Source organism: Hyla sarda, chromosome 3 (assembly GCF_029499605.1).
Source record: "Hyla sarda isolate aHylSar1 chromosome 3, aHylSar1.hap1, whole genome shotgun sequence".
NCBI lineage: Eukaryota > Metazoa > Chordata > Amphibia > Anura > Hylidae > Hyla > Hyla sarda.
The window spans coordinates 435,029,187-435,046,122 of NC_079191.1; the positions used below are offsets into that span (position 1 = coordinate 435,029,187).

The following is a 16,936-nucleotide window of genomic DNA, read 5'->3' on the forward strand; positions in this document are numbered from 1 at the left end:
TCTAAACTGGGCGGCTCCCGAGACAGGTGTCATCAGAGATTACTTAGACAGAAAAGAACAACCTTAACTTCAGAAGCTCATAAGTACTGAAAAGATTAAGATTTTTTAATAGAAGTAATTTACAAATCTGTTTAACTTTCTGAAGCCAGTTGATATATATAAAAAAGTTTTTTCCTGGAATACCCCTTTAACTTTCTGGCACCAGTTGATTAAAAAAAAAAAAAAAGTTTTCCACCGGAGTACCCCTTTAAGGATGTTCGTATAATAGTCTTAAAGGGGTACTCTGCTGCCGCACCCCCTCATGTCTTTCATTTTTCAGCGGCCTTTTTTTGAAAATTAAAGAAGCGATCTGATTGGTTGCTATGGGCAACTGCTCCATTATTTCTCTACACAAGTTTTGATAAATCACCTCCTTTGTCTTCATATGGTTGTATTCCCCCCTTAAAGGGGTACTCCGGTGCTCCAGCGTTCTGTTCGGAAAGCTCGCAGCCGAAGGCCGTGATCGTAACGTCCCGGCCATGCCCCTTTTGTGACGTCACGCCCCCCTCCATTCATGTCTATGGGAGGGGCGTGTCAGCCGACACGCCCCTCCCATAGACATGAATGGAGGGGGGGGGGTGGTGTGACATCACTAGGGGTGGGGCCGAGATGTCACGACTAATGATGAGCGGCATTGGCCATATTCAAATTTGCGATATTTCATGAATATATAGACGAATATTCACGTCCTATAGTCGTGAATTTTGCGCATTCGTTATTTTCGCATATGTAAATTTTTGCATATTCGCGTATTCGAGGAAGAAAACAGTGAGGGGGGGGGGTGGGCAACTTTTTTAATTGGTTGCTAGGGATGTTGTTGATAACCTCTGACAAGTATATTTTGCATCATTCTAATTGGCCCACAAGTGAAAAGAAGGAAAATGCGAATATTCACATTTGCGAATATTGACATATGCGAAAATGCGCACATGCGGAAAAACAAATATTTGCAATTTCGAAAATGCGAATTTGCGATATTCGCGATAAAAATTCCAAATGCGAATATTCGCGCCCAACACTAGTCACGACCACTTCCGCAGGAACCCCATGTTTGTTTAGAAAGCTGGGTGCTGTGGGAGATTACAGCAGTAGGACCCCCGCATCTTGTTCTTTTTCCTTTGGATAGCAGATGAGATGTCTAGTAGAGATGAGCGAAGTTTCAGAAACTCGATTCGTCATGAACTTCTCGGCTCGGCGGTTGATGACTTTGTCCTGCATAAATTAGTTCAGCTTTCAGGTGCTCCGATGGCTGGAAAAGCGAAGTATCAGAAATTCGATTCGTCACTAACTTCTCGGCTCGGCATTTGCTGACTTTATCCTGCATAAATTATGCAGGATAAAGTTAGCAACCGCCGAGCCGAGAAGTTCGTGACGAATCTAATTTCTGAAACTTCGCTCATCTCTAATGTCAGGCAGCGGAGTACCCCTTTAATGTCTGATGGAGCATGTTATAACAACATGAAACTGGAGGTACCTTGTAGACCCATCGACTCTTATGGCGGCACTACAGATGGTTTTCTTCCTTCCCTACCCAGGGTAGTGATGAGCGGCAGGGGCCATATTCGAATTTGCGATATTTTGTGAATATATTGACGATTTTCCGTCCTATGTTCATTAATTTTTTTTTTTCGCATGGAAAATTTACATAAAAATTTGCATGTGAAAAAACACACACACACACAAAAAAAAAGAATATTCGCCATTACGAATATATAGCACTATATTCTAAATATTTGTGAAATGGCGAAGTGCCGATATTCGCGATAAAAATTAGCATTACGAATATTCGTGCTCCGGGGGAGGATTGTCTCCACCGGCTGGGACTCTGCAGGGAGATCCTATACCAGTGGTCTTCAACCTGCGGACCTCCAGATGTTGCAAAACTATAACTCCCAGCACGCCCGGACAGCCGTTGGCTGTCCGGGCATGCTGGGAGTTGTAGTTTTGCAACACCTGGAGTCCCGCAGGTTGGAAACCACTGTCCTATACCATTCATTCGGATATAGTAATGGATGATGGTTCCAATGTATACAGGAAAGGTCTGGGAACCCTTAGACGTCCCTTCCACCAAATAAATAAATAAATACATCCAATAGAGTATTTTAATTTTTCAAATAAAAACATAAAATTAATAACATCACTCAGTCATCAACTGGCTCCGGAAAGTTAAACAGATTTGTAAATTACTTCTATAAAAAAAAATCTTAATCCTTCCAATAATTATCAGCTGCTGAAGTTGAGTTGTTGTTTTCTGTCTGGCAACAGTGCTCTCTACTGACATCTCTGTCTGTCTCGGGAACTGAAGAGGTTTGCTATGGGGATTTGCTTCTAAACTGGGCGGTTCCCGAGACAGGTGTCATCAGAGAGCACTCAGACAGAAAAGAACAACTCAACTTCAGCAGCTCATAAGTACTGGAAGGATTAAGATTTTTTTAATAGAAGTAATTTACAAATATTTTTAACTTTCTGGAGCCAGTTGGTTATATATATATATATATATATATATATATATATATATATATATATATATATAAAAGTTTTTTCCTGGATAACCCCTTTAATATGGCGGTCTGGACTTCAGGGGTTAACTAGAAGTCAGGATTTTGGACGCCTCACTGAGGAAGTTTTCCCAGGCGGCTTGGACGAAGTCTCCGGGATAGTGAGCGGCCAGGACCTCCAGGATGGAAGCATTGAGGAGCTGGAAGGAAAAGATCAGACATTATGGATGAACAGACCCTTCTAAAGTTTATAGTGTTAGTCTCTCTTGGCTTTGTCATCAGAATACATTTAAAGGGGTACTCCACTGGGGGGGAAAAAAATTAAATCAACTGGCTCCAGAAAGTTAAACAGATTTGTAAATTACTTCTATTAAAAAAATCTTAATCCTTCCAGCACTTATCAGCATCTGCTGTCATGATCCACAGGAAGTTCTTTTCTTTTTGAATTTCCTTTCTGCCTGACCACAAGGGCTCTCTGCTGACACCTCTGTCCATTTTAGGAACTGTCCAGAGTAGGAGTAAATCCCCATGGAAAACCTATCCTGCTCTGGACAGTTCCTAAAATGGACAGAGGTGTCAGCAGAGAGCACTGTGGTCAGGCAGAAAGGTAATTAAAAAAAGAAAAGAACTTCCTGTGGATCAAAACCGCAGCTGATAAGTACTGGAAGGATTAAGATTTTTTAATAGAAGTAATTTACAAATCTGTTTATTTTTTTCTGGCACCAGTTTCTAGTGGAAGGGGTATTCCATTAAAAAAAAAAAAAACATTTTTTTTCCATATCAACTGGCTCCAGAAAGTTAAACAGATTTGTAAATGACTTCTATTAAAAAAATCTTAATCCTTCCAGTACTTATCAGCTGCTGAAGTTGAGTAGTTCTTTCCAGTCTGACCACAGTGCTCTCTGATGACACGTGTCTCGGGAACTGTCCAGAGTAGGAGCAAATCCCCATAGCAAACCTCTCCTGCTCTGGACAGTTCCTGAGACAGACAGAGATGTCAGCAGAGAGCACTGTGGTCAGACAGAAAAGAACAACTCAACTTCAGCTGCTGATAAGTACTGGAAGGATTGAGATTTTTTTTTAATAGGAGTCATTTACAAATCTGTTTAACTTTCTGGAGCCAGTTGATGTGAAAAAAAAAAAAAATTGTTTTCATGGAATACTCCTTTAAACTTCACCGGCAATCTCGTGGCCCTAGACAGCTTCCAGGAATCTAATGCCAAAGGTCCCATAGACAGTCATGACTAGGTTTGCCAATTTTCTTGCAAAAAAAAAAAAAAAGACTGGCCATGGTAATTTGCATAATTAATTATATATGCGTGACATCACAGGAAATCCGGTGGAAGAGATTATGCTGCTCCATCATAGGAGAAAAACAACAAAAATGACAGATTCGCCGTACATGTATAGGACATTTATGGCATAACTCAGTGGTCTCCAAACTGTGGCCCTCCAGCTGTTGCAAAACTACAACTCCCAGCATGCTCGGACAGCCGTTGGCTGTCCGGGCATGCTGGGAGTTGTAGTTTTGCAACAATTTGAGGGTCCTAGTTTGGAGACCCCTGCAAGCCTATGGATATTAGAATACCCCTTTAAGGTGCTCTTAGTATATAAACTGATGCCAGGAAGCAGGTGTGAACAGAGCTTTAGAATGCCACTGCAAATAGGTAAAGGGGTATTGTATGAATTGTTTGGCTCTGGTTGGCATTAGGTAGGCAGCGGATTTTACACTGGGCGATGTCTTTGTGCATACTAGGCCTCGCTACACTACAGCGGAACCTTTGTGCTGCGGCCATGTTATTTGGGGAAGTGTTAGGAGAGCGGACACCGCTGGAGGGTTTCCCTGGAGCTATACGCTCCTGAGCGGCATGGAGGAGGCTCTGGCCCTGGTTTACATCTACTGCCCCGAAGACGCAGAACTCTGCGACAATGTGCCCCCTGCATGGTGATCAGGAGTGGGGAGGGATGAAGCCTCCATTAAAGGGTACCTGTCATTAAAAAAAAAAAACTTTTGATATATTATAGATTAATGTATGTAGAATAGCTTTCCAATTGCATGTGATTAAAAAAAAATTCTTCTTTCTATTTAATTTTCCATTGTTAAAAAATGGCCACTTTTTATAGATTTCAGACTCATGCTGGAGACCTAAATCTCAGACTACAGCCGGGACACAGACAAGCTCAGCACCGCTCCGAGATGCCAGCTGAGTTTGTCTGTGTCTCGGCTATCAGTCTGAGATTTAGGACTCTAGAGTCTGAAATCTATAAAAAGGGCTTGTGGCCAGGACTGGTAGGGAGACCTCTAGTGGTCATCTTTTCAAAGTGGAATATTTTTTAATAACATGCAATTCAAAAGTTGTTCTGCATACATTAATCTATAATATATTCAAAGTTTTTTTTTTGATGAAAGGTACCCTAGAAGTCCACCCCTGCTCTTAAAGGAAAACTGTTAGCCTGTTCACCCACACTAAACCTCATACACTGGGTTATAGGGGTCACTTACTTAAATATGTCCAGTAGGTCCCGAGATATGTTCCCCAGAAGATCCACTGCTAAATTCATTGAATTGCACAGTGGGGGCGGGGCTTAGTGACTCCACTAAGGGGGAACGGGGTGAATAGGCTGACGGTATTTTTCATACAGAATTACCAGCCGGGACCAGGAAATACCGGCTGTGCCAGTAAAATACCGGCTAGGTGGTAACCCTAGTCATGACAGTCTGAGAACTATGGGACTACCATAATAAACAGAGGATTCCCCATCAACAGAGGTGGATTATAGCCAAACTAACCAACCATGTTGGACACGATGTTCCTCACCATTATGTGATCCGCGTTGAGCTTCAGCTTGTTGCTGTGCAGGTCCTGGTACTTGTTCAGACTGTCCAGATTTTTGGAGGCTTCTCCAAGAGCATTGAAAATCTTTGCTCCGTGGGTCAGAAGATCCTGAGAACCAGGAGTCGGGTCAAAGCTTCCGAAGAACGACTTGGTGTCAGGATTGTTCTGGAAAAGCCTAAGAATTACATGCGGACATGTGAAGAATTGGATTATGATAATGACCAACAAATACATAAAGAGATAAGTGAGATATAGACAATAACATCTTTATTATCTCAGCTCAATTACCTCAGACTCTATTACCCCAGAGCTAATCTTCTGTTTTATATCCCACTCGATCTAATTACCTCAGAGCTCATCTAGTGTTTTACATCAGTAACCACCTCATTACCTCAGATGTAGAATGGTGCATGATATCAGAGTATACTTCATTACCCCAGAACCAGTATTCTGTATAACAGTATATCAGACCCTATCTATTTACCTCAGAATCAGTCTGGTGCTTTACATCACTTTATTACCTCAGAGTAGAAATGAGCGAACTTACAGTAAATTCAATTTGTCACGAACTTCTCGGCTCGGCAGTTGATGACTTATCCTGCGTAAATGAGTTCAGCTTTCAGGTGCTCCGGTGGGCTGGAAAAGGTGGATACAGTCCTAGGAAAGAGTCTCCTAGAACTGTATCCACCTTTTTCAGCCCATCGGAGCACCTGAAAGCTGAACTAATTTATGCAGGAAAAGTCAGCAACTGCCGAGCCGAGAAGTTTGTGACGAATTGAATTTACTGTAAGTTCGCTCATCTCTACCTCAGAGATAGCAATCAGACATACGACTATACTTAATTGCCTCAAAACCAGTCTGGCGTATTATATCAGGCTATACTTTATTACCGCAGAGATAGCATAGAGTATTATATCAGGCTATACTTTATTACCTCAGAACCAGTCTGGTGTTTCACATAAGCTACCATTGTATTACTTTAGATTTAGCAAGGTGTTTTACCTTTAATATACTTTATTACCTCAGAACCAGTCTTGTGTATTATATCAGACATTGCTTCATTACCTCCTAACCAGTCTGGTGTATTATAGCAGACACTGCTTCATTACCTCACAACTAGTTTGGTGTATTATATCAGTCACTGCTTCATTACCTCAGAACTAGTCTGGTGTATTAGAGCAGACACTGCTTCATTACCTCAGAACTAGTCTGCTGTATTATAGCAGACACTGCTTCATTACCTCAGAACTAGTCTGGTGTATTATATCAGTCACTGCTTCATTACCTCAGAACTAGTCTGGTGTATTAGAGCAGGCACTGCTTCATTACCTCAGAACTAGTCTGGTGTATTATAGCAGACACTGCTTCATTACCTCAGAACTAGTCTGGTGTATTATATCAGTCACTGCTTCATTACCTCAGAACTAGTCTGGTGTATTAGAGCAGACACTGCTTCATTACCTCAGAACTAGTCTGGTGTATTATATCAGTCACTGCTTCATTACCTCAGAACTAGTCTGGTGTATTAGAGCAGACACTGCTTCATTACCTCAGAACTAGTCTGGTGTATTATAGTAGACACTGCTTCATTACCTCAGAACTAGTCTGGTGTATTATATAAGACCCTGTTTCATTACCTCAGAACTAGTCTGGTGTATTATATCAGACACTGCTTCATTACCTCAGAACTGGCCTGGTGTATTATATCAGTCACTGCTTCATTACCTCAAAACTAGTCTATTGTATTACAGCAGGCTCTATCTTTTTACTTCAGAACCAGTCTGGTGCTTTTTTTTTCTTTTCTATCAGACACCATCTTATTACCTCAGTCTCCTCAGAGATGGTGTATTATATCAGACCCTACTTTATTACCTCAGAGCCGTTCCGGTGTATTATTTCAGACTTGACCTTACTGCCTCAAAACCAAGATTCTGCATTATATAAGACTATACCTTATTATCTCAGACCTCTAGCTTATTATCTTAAATCCAGCATCATTATTTTTACAACCTCAAAGTTTTGACTTATTACCTCAGAACTTCGACTTTCAGCTATAAAATTAAATTTTCGATTTGGCCTTATGATCATGAAACAGCATAAACACACTGACCACACAGCATAAACACACTGACCACACAGCATAAACACACTGACCACACAGCATAAACACACTGACCACACAGCATAAACACACTGACCACACAGCATAAACACACTGACCACACAGCATAAACACACTGACCACACAGCATAAACACACTCACCACACAGCATAAACACACTCACCACACAGCATAAACACACTCACCACACAGCATAAACACACTCACCACACAGCATAAACACACTCACCACACAGCATAAACACACTCACCACACAGCATAAAGACACTCACCACACAGCATAAACACACTGACCACACAGCATAAACACACTGACCACACAGCATAAACACACTCACCACACAGCATAAACACACTCACCACACAGAATAAACACACTCACCACACAGCATAAACACACTCACCACACAGCATAAAGACACTCACCACACAGCATAAACACACTGACCACACAGCATAAACACACTGACCACACAGCATAAACACACTGACCACACAGCATAAACACACTGACCACACAGCATAAACACACTGACCACACAGCATAAACACACTGACCACACAGCATAAACACACTCACCACACAGCATAAACACACTCACCACACAGCATAAACACACTCACCACACAGCATAAACACACTCACCACACAGCATAAACACACTCACCACACAGCATAAACACACTCACCACACAGCATAAACACGCTCACCACACAGCATAAACACACTCACACACAGCATAAACACACTCACCACACAGCATAAACACACTGACCACACAGCATAAACACACTGACCACACAGCATAAACACAATGACCACACAGCATAAACACACTCACCACACAGCATAAACACACTCACCACACAGCATAAACACACTGACCACACAGCATAAACACACTCACCACACAGCATAAACACACTGACCAAACAGCATAAACACACTGACCAAACAGCATAAACACACTGACCACACAGCATAAACACACTGACCACACAGCATAAACACACTGACCACACAGCATAAACAAACTCACCACACAGCATAAACACACTGACCACACAGCATAAACACACTGACCACACAGCATAAACACACTCACCACACAGCATAAACACACTCACCACACAGCATAAACACACTGACCACACAGCATAAACACACTGACCACACAGCATAAACACACTGACCACACAGCATAAACACACTCACCACACAGCATAAACACACTGACCACACAGCATAAACACACTGACCACACAGCATAAACACACTCACCACACAGCATAAACACACTCACCACACAGCATAAACACACTCACCACACAGCATAAACACACTCACCACACAGCAAAAACACACTCACCACACAGCATAAACACACTCACCACACAGCATAAACACACTGACCACACAGCATAAACACACTGACCACACAGCATAAACACACTCACCACACAGCATAAACACACTCACCACACAGCATAAACACACTCACCACACAGCATAAACACACTCACCACACAGCATAAACACACTCACCACACAGCATAAACACACTCACCACACAGCATAAAACCACTCACCACACAGCATAAACACACTCACCACACAGCATAAACACACTCACCACACAGCATAAACACACTCACCACACAGCATAAACACACTGACCACACAGCATAAACACACTGACCACACAGCATAAACACACTCACCACACAGCATAAACACACTCACCACACAGCATAAACACACTCACCACACAGCATAAACGCACTCACCACACAGCATAAACACACTCACCACACAGCATAAACACACTCACCACACAGCATAAACACACTGACCACACAGCATAAACACACTGACCACACAGCATAAAGACACTGACCACACAGCATAAACACACTCAACACACAGCATAAACACACTGACCACACAGCATAAACACACTCACCACACAGCATAAACACACTCACCACACAGCATAAACACACTCACCACACAGCATAAAGACACTCACCACACAGCATAAACACACTGACCACACAGCATAAACACACTCACCACACAGCATAAACACACTCACCACACAGCATAAAGACACTCACCACACAGCATAAACACACTGACCACACAGCATAAAGACACTGACCACACAGCATAAAGACACTGACCACACAGCATAAACCCACTCACCACACAGCATAAACCCACTCACCACACAGCATAAACCCACTCACCACACAGCATAAACCCACTCACCACACAGCATAAACCCACTCACCACACAGCATAAACCCACTCACCACACAGCATAAACACACTCACCACACAGCATAAACACACTCACCACACAGCATAAACACACTCACCACACAGCATAAACACACTCACCACACAGCATAAACACACTCACCACACAGCATAAACACACTCACCACACAGCATAAACACACTCACCACACAGCATAAACACACTCACCACACAGCATAAACACACTCACCACACAGCATAAACACACTCACCACACACCATAAACACACAGACCACACAGCATAAACACACTGACCACACAGCATAAACACACTCACCACACAGCATAAACACACTGACCACACAGCATAAACACACTCACCACACAGCATAAACACACTCACCACACAGCATAAACACACTCACCACACAGCATAAACACACTCACCACACAGCATAAACACACTCACCACACAGCATAAACACACTGACCACACAGCATAAACACACTGACCACACAGCATAAACACACTCACCACACAGCATAAACACACTGACCACACAGCATAAACACACTGACCACACAGCATAAACACACTGACCACACAGCATAAACACACTGACCACACAGCATAAACACACTGACCACACAGCATAAACACACTCACCACACAGCATAAACACACTCACCACACAGCATAAACACACTCACCACACAGCATAAACACACTGACCACACAGCATAAACACACTCACCACACAGCATAAACACACTGACCACACAGCATAAACACACTGACCACACAGCATAAACACACTGACCACACAGCATAAACCCACTCACCACACAGCATAAACACACTGACCACACAGCATAAACACACTGACCACACAGCATAAACACACTGACCACACAGCATAAACACACTCACCACACAGCATAAACACACTGACCACACAGCATAAACACACTCACCACACAGCATAAACACACTGACCCCACAGCATAAACACACTGACCACACAGCATAAACACACTCACCACACAGCATAAACACACTCACCACACAGCATAAACACACTGACCACACAGCATAAACACACTGACCACACAGCATAAACACACTGACCACACAGCATAAACACACTCACCACACAGCATAAACACACTCACCACACAGCATAAACACACTCACCACACAGCATAAACACACTCACCACACAGCATAAACACACTCACCACACAGCATAAACACACTCACCACACAGCATAAACACACTGACCACACAGCATAAACACACTCACCACACAGCATAAACACACTCACCACACAGCATAAACACACTGACCACACAGCATAAACACACTCACCACACAGCATAAACACACTCACCACACAGCATAAACACACTGACCACACAGCATAAACACACTGACCACACAGCATAAACACACTGACCACACAGCATAAACACACTGACCACACAGCATAAACACACTCACCACACAGCATAAAGACACTGACCACACAGCATAAACACACTGACCACACAGCATAAAGACACTGACCACACAGCATAAAGACACTGACCACACAGCATAAAGACACTGACCACACAGCATAAACACACTCACCACACAGCATAAACACACTGACCACACAGCATAAACACACTCACCACACAGCATAAACACACTCACCACACAGCATAAACACACTGACCACACAGCATAAACACACTCACCACACAGCATAAACACACTCACCACACAGCATAAACACACTCACCACACAGCATAAACACACTGACCACACAGCATAAACACACTCACCACACAGCATAAACACACTCACCACACAGCATAAACACACTCACCACACAGCATAAACACACTCACCACACAGCATAAACACACTCACCACACAGCATAAACACACTCACCACACAGCATAAACACACTCACCACACAGCATAAACACACTCACCACACAGCATAAACACACTGACCACACAGCATAAACACACTCACCACACAGCATAAACACACTGACCACAGAGAATAAACACACTGACCACAGAGCATAAACACACTGACCACACAGCATAAACACACTCACCACACAGCATAAACACACTGACCACACAGCATAAACACACTGACCATACAGCATAAACACAATGACCACACAGCATAAACACAATGACCACACAGCATAAACACACTGACCACACAGCATAAACACACTGACCACACAGCATAAACACACTGACCACACAGCATAAACACACTGACCACACAGCATAAACACACTCAACACACAGCATAAACACACTGACAACACATCATAAACACACTCACCACACAGCATAAACACACTCACCACACAGCATAAACACACTCACCACACAGCATAAACACACTCACCACACAGCATAAACACACTCACCACACAGCATAAACACACTCACCACACAGCATAAACACACTGACCCCACAGCATAAACACACTGACCACACAGCATAAACACACTCACCACACAGCATAAACACACTGACCACACAGCATAAACACACTCACCACACAGCATAAACACACTCACCACACAGCATAAACACACTCACCACACAGCATAAACACACTCACCACACAGCATAAACACACTCACCACACAGCATAAACACACTCACCACACAGCATAAACACACTGACCACACAGCATAAACACACTGACCACACAGCATAAACACACTGACCACACAGGATAAACACACTCACCACACAGCATAAACACACTCACCACACAGCATAAACACACTGACCACACAGCATAAACACACTGACCACACAGCATAAACACACTCACCACACAGCATAAACACACTCACCACACAGCATAAAGACACTCACCACACAGCATAAACACACTGACCACACAGCATAAACACACTGACCACACAGCATAAACACACTGACCACACAGCATAAACACACTGACCACACAGCATAAACACACTGACCACACAGCATAAACACACTGACCACACAGCATAAACACACTGACCACACAGCATAAACACACTGACCACACAGCATAAACACACTGACCACACAGCATAAACACACTGACCACACAGCATAAACACACTCACCACACAGATAAACACACTCACCACACAGCATAAAGACACTCACCACACAGCATAAACACACTCACCACACAGCATAAACACACTCACCACACAGCATAAACACACTCACCACACAGCATAAACCCACTCACCACACAACATAAACACACTGACCACACAGCATAAACACACTCACCACACAGCATAAACACACTCACCACACAGCATAAACACACTCACCACACAGCATAAACACACTCACCGCACAGCATAAACACACTCACCACACAGCATAAACACACTCACCACACAGCATAAACACACTGACCACACAGCATAAACACACTGACCACACAGCATAAACACACTGACCACACAGCATAAACACACTGACCACACAGCATAAACCCACTCACCACACAGCATAAACACACTCACCACACAGCATAAACACACTCACCACACAGCATAAACACACTCACCACACAGCATAAACACACTCACCACACAGCATAAACACACTCACCACACAGCATAAACACACTCACCACACAGCATAAACACACTGACCACACAGCATAAACACACTCACCACACAGCATAAACACACTCACCACACAGCATAAACACACTGACCACACAGCATAAACCCACTCACCACACAGCATAAACACACTGACCACACAGCATAAACACACTGACCACACAGCATAAACACACTCACCACACAGCATATACACACTGACCACACAGCATAAACACACTGACCACACAGCATAAACACACTCACCACACAGCATATACACACTGACCACACAGCATAAACACACTCACCACACAGCATAAACACACTGACCACACAGCATAAACACACTCACCACACAGCATAAACACACTCACCACACAGCATAAACACACTCACCACACAGCATAAACACACTCACCACACAGCATAAACACACTCACCACACAGCATAAACACACTGACCACACAGCATAAACCCACTCACCACACAGCATAAACACACTGACCACACAGCATAAACACACTCACCACACAGCATAAACACACTCACCACACAGCATAAACACACTGACCACACAGCATAAACACACTGACCACACAGCATAAACACACTCACCACACAGCATATACACACTGACCACACAGCATAAACACACTGACCACACAGCATAAACACACTGACCACACAGCATAAACACACTCACCACACAGCATATACACACTGACCACACAGCATAAACACACTCACCACACAGCATAAACACACTGACCACACAGCATAAACACACTCACCACACAGCATAAACACACTGACCACACAGCATAAACACACTCACCACACAGCATAAACACACTGACCACACAGCATAAACACACTGATTAATGAATTGTGACAAAATAAGTAAGCGGAGGAGATTTATCAAAACCTGTCGAGAGGAAAAGTTGCCCAGTTGCCCATAGCAACCAATCAGATCGTTTCTTTCATTTTGCAGAGGCCTTGTAAAAAACGAAAGAAGCAATCTGATTGGTTGCTATGGGCAACTTTACCTATGCACAGGTTTTGTTAAAATTTCCCCAGTGTCTTCAGAAAATGTCTAAATGCCAACCCCATTCCCTTCATTATTGTAAGAAAAAAATTTGCAGAAAATGTGACCCCATGTGAACCGGAGGTGGGAATCTATGGGATTGTAGGGGTAGCCCCTTCAATTTTTAATTATTTACCTGCTCATGGATTCGGCCCCCAAGGTACCGGCCTCTGGAGAGATCTTGTCCCATAGGGAAGTGATGGCCGCCTTGTCGCTGTCTGAGAGTCCCATGTTGTGTTTGGGTTGTGTATGACTTCTGTGGTCCCATGGTCCTTATATATATATATATATATATATATATATATATAGGTGCAGTGGGCTGGTGATATAATGTAAAGTGAGGGACACATTCAATGGAAAGGTGAAATCCGCATAACCTGGAGTGGAGCGGAGCCGGTGTCAGTGTATCGGTGGTGGGGGTGTAGGCCGGATCCATGCGCTGAGTTACTTTCAGCCATTATGGTTAATTGGTCACAAGTCTGTAGGGAGCTGAAATGTGAAGCCGCCGGCGGACGTGGAATGGAAACTATGTATCACTCATTTATGGCCATTGTTACGTTACATTACAAATGACAGCTAATCTGCCTTATCACTATGCGAGGACGGTCTGAGCGCCACGTACGCACACTGACTCATGGAGGGCACAGGGGGCATCTCAAGGGAAGGCAGACCTACAGCCATGGTGAGAAAACAGATCGTCGAGGATACCAGCTGTTGCAAAACTGCAACTCCCAGCATGCTAAGCAGCAGGTATCATGGTCCAGGTAGTGGAAGGGAGACCAACATTTCTCAGTGCAGTATTTCCCAACCAGTGTGCCTCCAGCTGTTGCAAAACTACAACTCCCAGCATGCCCGGACAGCCAAAGGCTGTCCGGGCATGCTTGGAGTTGTCGTTTTGCAACAGCTGGAGGCACACTGGTTGGGAAATACTGCTCTGAATATTGTTGTTGGTCTCCCATCCACTGGCCAGACCATGATACCTGCTGCTTAGCATGCTGGGAGTTGTAGTTTTGCAACAGCCGGAGGCACACTGGTTGGGAAATACTGCTCTGAATATTGTTGTTGGTCTCCCATCCACTGGCCAGACCATGATACCTGCTGCTTAGCATGCTGGAAGTTGTAGTTTTGCAACAGCTGGAGGTCCAGTTCACACGCCAGAATTTTCGTGCTTCCGCTCAGATTCCGTTCTGCCAAGTTGGTAGTGTATTTTTTGTAGGATTCCACGTGAAATGTGAGCGTAATTCGTGTATAATTTATGCAGAATTTCTTGCGCCCAACACACACAGATTCTGGGCGGAATTCAGAGTCCCATTGACTTCACTGGGTCTCTGCCGCAGAATTCCGCAAAAAAAAAAAATTTATTGCCATGGTTATTCTATCTTTTAGCAGAAAACTGAAGGGTACTCTGGTGGAAATTTTTTTATAATTTTTTATTTTTTATTTTTACTCAACTGGTGCCAGAAAGTTAAACAGATTTGTAAATTACTTCTATTAAAATTTTTTTATCCTTCCAGTACTTATTAGCGGCTGTATACTACAGAGGAAATTCTTTTCTTTTGGGATTTCTTTTCTGTCATGACCACAATGCTCTCTGCTGACACCTCTGCTGTCTAATTTAAGAACTGTCCAGAGCAGCATATGTTTGCTATGGGGATTTTCTCCTACTCTGGACAGTTCCTGACATGGACAGAGGTGTCAGCAGAGAGCACTGTGGTCGTGACAGAAAAGAAATCCAAAAAGAAAAGAATTTCCTCTGTAGTATACAGCCACTAATAAGTACTGGAAGGATTAAGAATATTTAATAGAAGTAATTTACAAATCTGTGTAACTTTCTGGCTCCAGTTGATACCGCTTTAATAGAGGACCCCACTACTCTCTCTCTTACATTACAATACACAGACAACACATCCATATGAATGAACACTGTGTAATTCTTCATGTCCCCTGTGGAGGCGCTGCAGGGAAACTAAACACTTACATGCCCGATGTCCCCATAGAACTGATCACTGAGGATCCCGGCAGGTGGACACTTATTGTCAGGGGACACTTATGATTTGTAAGGATTATGTAGATGTGGCAGTGTTTCCCAACCAGGGTGCATCCAGCTGTTGCAAAAACTACAACTCCCAGCATGCCCGGACAGCCAGGTAGCACATCTTTTAACCCTGGTAAAGCTGCATTACAGAGCCAGCTCCTGTATTTTATTATACTCCCTGCAGGTTGGTCAAATGTCACTGTAATACTATTCGATTCGAGATACAGGGGGCTCAGGCTGAGCTATAGGTGTCGGCGCTGCAGTATATTGCAGTGGAGGGGAGGGGATGTGTACGGTCAGATGGGTGTAATCCGCAGATTTAAGCCACTTGAATTAAATATTAGGAGAAGTGATCGCCGTCCAAGGAAAGGTGGAGAGCGGCGGCTCCATGGAC

The 16,936-nt window shown here is 43.5% G+C and overlaps 1 protein-coding gene across 1 annotated transcript in view; it reads right to left on the reverse strand.

Moving 5' to 3' along the window:
- Nucleotides 1-2,609: 2,609 nt before the first annotated feature.
- LOC130360896 (hemoglobin heart muscle subunit alpha-type-like) overlaps nucleotides 2,610-16,936 on the reverse strand; it is a 22,485-nt gene continuing 8,158 nt past the window's right edge. The window contains exons 2-4 of the mRNA XM_056563453.1: nucleotides 14,644-14,779; nucleotides 5,357-5,549; nucleotides 2,610-2,737 (exon numbers count right to left, since the gene is read on the reverse strand). Of these exons, the coding sequence (XP_056419428.1) occupies nucleotides 2,624-2,737; nucleotides 5,357-5,549; nucleotides 14,644-14,738 (402 nt within the window). The 5' untranslated portion in view covers nucleotides 14,739-14,779 and the 3' untranslated portion in view covers nucleotides 2,610-2,623. The remainder of the gene's footprint in view (nucleotides 2,738-5,356; nucleotides 5,550-14,643; nucleotides 14,780-16,936) is intronic.